This window comes from Cynara cardunculus, unplaced genomic scaffold (genome assembly GCF_001531365.2).
Source record: "Cynara cardunculus var. scolymus isolate 2C unplaced genomic scaffold, CcrdV1 Un_Scaffold_2531, whole genome shotgun sequence".
Taxonomy (NCBI): Eukaryota; Viridiplantae; Streptophyta; class Magnoliopsida; order Asterales; family Asteraceae; genus Cynara; species Cynara cardunculus.
Genome location: NW_020201125.1, coordinates 50,224 through 57,084, shown reverse-complemented (window position 1 = coordinate 57,084; position 6,861 = coordinate 50,224). Strand labels below are relative to the sequence as shown.

Genomic DNA, 6,861 nt, shown 5'->3' with positions numbered 1-6,861 from the left:
GAAGTAATTTATTTTTTATTTAATAATAAATTTTTTATAAAAATAATAATTAAATATTCTATTAGAACTCAATGATTATCTTAATAATATTTTAGATTTTTTATATTGAAAATAAAATGTTTATCTTGTATTTGACTATTTCATCTACAGTTAATTACATGAATTCAAACATGAAGCTTTAATAAGTTGTATTTACGCACAATTTATTTGTAATATTGAAATTTAAGTAATATGTATCAATAAACGGTACTTTATGTATAAAATAAAAAATAATTTTTAAGAGTTTTTTGTCAAATGCTTTATAATATAGTATAGATAACAAAAAAATATTTATGCTAAGAAACAAATTTTAATACATAATTATCAAAACTTAAATTTTTAATTAAAGAAATTTTTTTAATTTGAATCACAATCAATTATAGAGTAAATTATGTTTTTGGTCATTATAGTTTGTTCAAAGTATGATTTGTCTCTTTTAATAGTTACTAAGGGGTTGTTTGTTTACTTCTTAATAGTTTTATTAAGATGCAGTTTTTAAATCGTTAAGAGGTGAATCTTATTTGACAAAACAAAAGTCTATCTCTTAATGGTTATAAAACCCTTCGAATGATTTATATCATAAGTCTCCCTTAACCATTCAGCGCCCTAATTTCATTGTAAACAATAACCAAACAATTATATTTTATTTTACAATATATCATGAGAGTCTTTTAATTATTTCGACCACTTAATCATTCTGTACAAAATCATTCAACAACTACCAAACAGTCCCTAATTGATAATTTATTTTAAGGACCGAATATAAAATTTGAGCATACTACAGGGACCATAGTTGTAATTCACTCTAACTAAAATGAGTTTATTCGGATTCATGTAAATTCAGATGGGAAGCGGGATGTCAATTAGGTATAATTTTCGGGATTGTGTGTTTTACCTTCTCCCTGTATCTGTTCTCTGTTATTCTCCCTCCGCTAGACCTCCCTTGGCGCCGCCGCCGTCGCAACCGTCTGAAAGTTCACTTGTTTCTGCTGGTTGATTCCGTAGCATCGGAACTAAGGTCTTTATCTTTCTCCTGTTCTCGTTTTCTATAGTTTCCAGAGTTTGTTCTATTTGTACAACTGCACATGCGCATCGATTTTGAACAAACATAGCGATCAGCAGGAATTTTGGTCAGAAATCATGGGTACTAAGATGGATAACGCACACCAGAGTGATTTCATGTTCTGTGATATTTGTGGAACGATGCTTTCGTTTGATTCCAGAAATTATATTCGATGCCCACTCTGCAAATTCAAAAGGAAGGCCATAGGTGAAGTTTCGTTCCTACTTCCCATCCTCTCTCCTTGTTTTATTTTGCTGAAACTTGTAATCTTTCCGCTTCACACCAATGCTAGCATTTTTCTTTTTGGAAATCCTGCGAGATTTGCAAATTTTTGGAAAAAGTTTCGTCGAATTATCTAGTTGCTTGTCTTGTGATTCATTTTAACCCAAATGATTTGATTTAATTAGAATGTTGAAGAACATATTCGAATACTGAATAGCATCTCTAACCATTGGTACCTAGTCGTAGCCAGCCATTCTACTTAAAGATTCCAAAAAAGAACATTGTGATTGGCGGACAGATAACCGTTATACTTTGCAAGAATGCTTGGAAATAGCCATCATGCATGTTAAATTTTTGTTTATTCTTCCAGCTATGATGTTTTTTTTTTCTATTTGCAATTTGCAACTATTGGTGAGAATGGTTGGTTAGCAAGCAAATTCATGCCGAGTACTATTTAGAAACATATTCCACTCTTTGAACTATCATTGATTAGAGTTCAATTTTGTATTCTTTTGTGAGAAAGGCGGAGGGTATATTAGATGCACTCACCTCTTCAAAGGTAAAGAGGCTAATAGACGCAGTAAGTGACGAAAACTTGATAGCATGTATAACAGAAAGAAGATCGTTTGCATCTAATTGATAAACAGTATACAAGCCAAATTTAGGAGCTGATTGTTTCTCTTTGAATGGTAACTCAAGAAATCTTGTTGATTAAAACTTGTTAGAAGACCTAGCACTGGGTATTGGCATTTACTTCCTCCATTTTAGAATTAGTCTTTAGTTCCAAATTATGTAAAAATGGAAAATATATTCGCATAAGTGTTTTGTTAAAAGCTTGTGGCTCTTTAGTTTATCCCATTTTCCCAGTTCTTATATCCGGATTTTGGGCTCCATCTTCATTTGTCTTCTCATGATGAGAATAAGACTCCATGAAGTTCAGAAATTCACTCCTTGAAGTAGTTCCGTGATCTTATATGTTGGTGAAGATTTTGATATTGTATCCTTGCTTCTGAGTTCATTTGACTTCACATTTTTTACCTCTCTTATATGCCTTGTTAGCCAAATGTTTATTTATGAAACCTAACACTAACTCATTTCAGCTATTGCTGGAAAAGAAATAAAATACACTGTGAGTGAAGAGGTACGTACTTACTGCAGACTTAATCATGCTGTACTGCTTCTAAAACCTTTCTGTAATTGTTTGGGTATATTATTGAGTTGTGTTGTTGTCTACTGAAAAAAGTTGAAACTTTTCTTGTCCACTTTGATACAAGGTAAATTGTATTGGTTGGCTAATGCATTGGAGGTTAAATCTAGTGATTCCATTTGATGATATTTAACAAGTTTTGTTACTTTTTACTGATTATTAATAACTCAGCCCAAGTCTATTGGTTAGTTTCGTGTTTGAACCCAAAAGGCTTATAATTGATTCCTGATCATAATCACAGGCGGATCCGTTAAACCTTAATGAGTGCCTCAGTCACTTCGACTTAACAAAGTAAAAGAAAATTTCCTCACCGTAAGGAGTCGTTCCCACAGCCTTCACTCTAGCGGGCAATGTGTGCCCCTGGTCACCACAGGTCTTGGATTCGCCACTGAATTCACAATACTTCACCAAGCAGAAACATGCGTATACATGTGTATGTGTATATATATGTGTGTGTATGTTGTGTGAATCTATCTTAAGACAACAATGGTTTAGCACAGGGAAACATGTGCATGTGTGTGTCAGTGTGTGTGAATATATCTTAAGACAACAACGGTTTAGTAGAGGGAGACGCCCTAGCACATGTATATCCAAATCCAAGTCCTTTAAACTGACAATGCACCCAATTATTTCGTTAGTATTCTTGCCAATTACCTCTCTAAGCAAGGAATTGTGCAAAGCTCATGGGTCAACACCCAGGCTGAAAATGGGGATACTGAGCAGAAAAATAGAGAAACTGCTTGTTCCCTTCTCTTAATGGACTCAAATACTTGTGGGGAGATGCAATTCTCACTGTTGTCTAACTCATAAGCCAAATGTCATCATGTGTCTTGAAATTCAAAACCCCATGTCGAGTCTTTCTAGGGTCCTTTCCTCACACTCACCTCGTCTCAGATATATCTCCAAGATATTCTGGGTGTGTAAAGCTTTTGTTCATATTCATCCATATGACAGAAGCGAACTTGACCCCGAAGCCTCCAAGTGCAATTCTTCTTATGTAATTACTACTTGTTTTCACTTCATTCTTTTAAAATTTTTGAACTTGGTTCCCTTATTTTTTTCATTCATTTTGTTTGGTATACATGTTACTTCAAGTACTCAAACTCTATTGTTTTTGTATGACTTCCTCCATTCTTTGCTTGCTGTACGTGCATTGCATCTAAGAGTGCTCATAAGATTTTTTTTTAGAATTATTAGTATTTTTTTACTGAATTTTCTAAACGCTTGTTTAAAAATTTTAACATCCTAGTTGGGCTCTTTTTTACAGTCCCCCTGATCTATAAAAGGTTAGAATTGGGCCTCGTATCACATATGTATGTAAATATGTATATATTTGCCTCTTTCCTATGTGGGTTTTAGCAGTTTCATCATGTAAACATGTTCAAGTTCCAGTAATTATACACATCCTGAACTTGCATTTCCATTCCATGACAGCAAATTAGAAGAGAGTTGGGGTTGTCATCGATCGAAATTTCTGGAGAAAGAACAAGATCAATGGCAAGTACATTTTCATTACATAAATCGAAATTTCAGAAAAAGAAACCTCCTTAACCCTTTTTTATGGGTTTCTCTTTCTCAACAGGATTATAATGTAAGATGTCCAAAGTGCTCGAACAAGGGTGTATACTATCACACACAGCAGGTACTCCTACACCTTCTTCTCCATTTCATGGCATGGTTTTTATGCATTATATACTTGTACAGTACAAATTCATGAATACATTTTGTTCGATTCGCAAACATAACTTTGAGAAACGATGTTTGTGTGTTTCCTTTTTTGTTGAAACAGACCAGATCTGCTGATGAAGGTCAGACCATGTTCTATAATTGCCCCAACTGTGGATACAATTTCACAGACAATACATGAAGAACCCAATGTACCAAACCCCTCTCTTCATTTCCTTTAGTTACCATCAGCAAACCCAAATTTTTCCCCAGCCGGCTTTTTGCTGTTGATTTAAATAGATACCCATTGTTTGTCTGCACATACTCTCACTTGTAGCTTGTTCGCTTGTGGCTAAACACCCTCTTTAGGGGTTCCTATCACTGTGTGGGATCTACTGGTCCGCCGTCTTTTTCTACATTTTATCTTGTTACTTATGCTTCCTCTGTTATGTGGCTGCTATCTCTTAATGGATAAGGCGGTGCTTATTCAAGAAGAGATATTGTTGTTTACCAACATTGTTTGACAGTTTGACTAACAAATGTTGTTGACGGAGATGTTTACCTGGTAAGCGTCACGATGCCCATTTGATCAACGCTTGCACTTTCCAATTCTACCTGGTTACCTTACACATACTGCACTTGGTCAACAACCTTTTTCAGTCGACGCTTTCCAAAACTAATCCTCTTACCTGGTTGGCGTTTATACAATTTGTGTTGGTAAACGGCCTCCAACCGATAGTTGTTATGGTTGTGGGCTGGCCAAGTTGGAAGACTATGAGGTGAGGCATTGAAGACAAAAAGTTGTGGTACGTTAAGGCAGGGTTGGCTAACAAATCTATTTGTTGTCGACCCTGAACGAATATTTGAACTAGTTCTTGGTTCTACATCGGTTTGTGAACATGAATCATGTCAAGATTTCGAATCACATGATTTTGCCTCCGTGTCGTGAAGAACTTCATTAACAACTATAGAATTCCTTTCTACATGGCGTTAAAAGTCTTTGAAAAAACCACAAGGGTGGTGCCTGATTGGTTTGAACTTGGCTCCAAATGTCAAAAGTATCAGGAGGTCACAGGTTCAAATCCAAGGAGGAATAAAAATCCTCTCGTGGCCACAGAGGTTCAAATGCGGTGACTCCGGGCTATCTGCAAAGCAGGTGGTTGTCCTGGGATTAGTCGGCTTGCATAGCGAGTTGGATATCCAGATTAATAAAAAAAAAAAGGTCTTTGAAAAGTGAGCATACTATGAATGGTGATTTTCTCGTTGTAGTTGTGTCCCAAAAAGAACATTTTAAATTCCAAATTATCAAAATTAATAATTTGTTGATACGAAGGATCTTGTAAAAATAAAATAAATTTTGATTGAAAACTATAAATAAATAAATGAAAAATCTGAAACTTTAGACTTTTTAAAGTAAAAAGAAGATATTATGGTATTAAACTCAGGACAAAATGCAAATGCTACGATTCAGGGAATAAAGCTCTTTATCCAAATACTTATTCGGTAAGCGTTTACCGGTAGGAGTCAACATTATAATTTGTTTTATCAGATAAGATTGTAATATATTAAAAGGGTATTGTATGCAACAATTTACCCGGTAAACGCTTACTGGGTAAGAGTCCTTACCATCACTTATCCCTATTATCGCTCTTACTGTGTAAGATTTTCAGCCCTTGCTATGTGCAGCATGTGAGAAAACTCACCCGATCCACACTTACCGGGTAAGTATTTAGTAAACGACCCTTAAATCTCGTTAATACACTCTAACCAGTAAATAGGTAAATTTATAGAACAAACTTTTCTTAAAAGAATATCGACGTGTTTTTTATTTTATTTTTGCAAAAGAAATAGATTCGCTAAAATACTTAGGCATGATGAGTAACGTATCAAAAGTATTTGTTGTATATGTTTTGATAGATTAAAATCTTACCCAGTAAGAGTGTGGACTTTTTAGGTAGCATGAAGGTAAACGGCTCCTAAATGCATAATTTCCTCCCCAAACACATCAATGTATTGTTTGGCAAACATAAGTTGACTTATAAATAACTTATTTTTTGAGCATATGTTTGTATGGACATAAACTAGCTTTTTTCGAACCGTTTAAATTCTTAAAATAGATGTTATTTTGTTAAACATAATTTTAAATTATATTTTCAAAATATTTATGCCTTTATCAAGCTTGATATTTATTCACTCAGATTTTGACATGATCTCCAAAAAAAAACTTAGTTTTTATAAAACTAAAGAGATCAATTTCAAACTTTATCATAAAAAAGACAAAATTAGAAATTTCATCTATCTCCCTTTTTTTCCCTTGCTTTATTATCTCTCTTTCAATTTGGGACAAATCCACTAACTCTTCTTATAGTTTTGCTTTTATCTTTTTCCAATTGTAATTTTAATTAAAAAATAATTGATTAATTTTTATAATAAAAAAATACATAATTTTATCTAAATATTTATAAATATATGATTTTTTTTATTATTTATATTTTATAAATTTTATTATAAAAATTAATTATATTTTAAAATTAATTATATATAAAATAATTGAATATTTCATATGAGTTTTTCAAATCATGTATCAGATAGCTTAACTCAACTCGTTAAGATTAGGGGTGAGCATAGGCGGGTACCCGTTCTTTTTTACAGGAACCGGAACCGG

General features: G+C 33.5%; 1 protein-coding gene across 3 annotated transcripts; it reads left to right on the top strand.

Moving 5' to 3' along the window:
• The first annotated feature begins 885 nt into the window (after nt 1-885).
• Nucleotides 886-4,629, top strand: LOC112503111 (DNA-directed RNA polymerase I subunit RPA12-like). 3 transcript variants are annotated; one of them, XM_025107180.1, is made up of 6 exons: nt 886-1,057; nt 1,162-1,309; nt 2,425-2,465; nt 3,966-4,028; nt 4,114-4,173; nt 4,321-4,629. In XM_025107180.1, exons 2-6 carry the CDS (start codon nt 1,180-1,182, stop codon nt 4,396-4,398), a joined length of 372 nt encoding a protein of 123 aa, XP_024962948.1. In that variant the 5' UTR covers nt 886-1,057; nt 1,162-1,179; the 3' UTR covers nt 4,399-4,629. The 3 variants fall into 3 exon arrangements, with proteins under 3 accessions (XP_024962948.1, XP_024962949.1, XP_024962950.1); XM_025107181.1 differs by having other exon boundaries at nt 1,159-1,309; XM_025107182.1 differs by having other exon boundaries at nt 905-1,057; nt 1,152-1,309.
• The last annotated feature ends 2,232 nt before the right edge of the window (nt 4,630-6,861 follow it).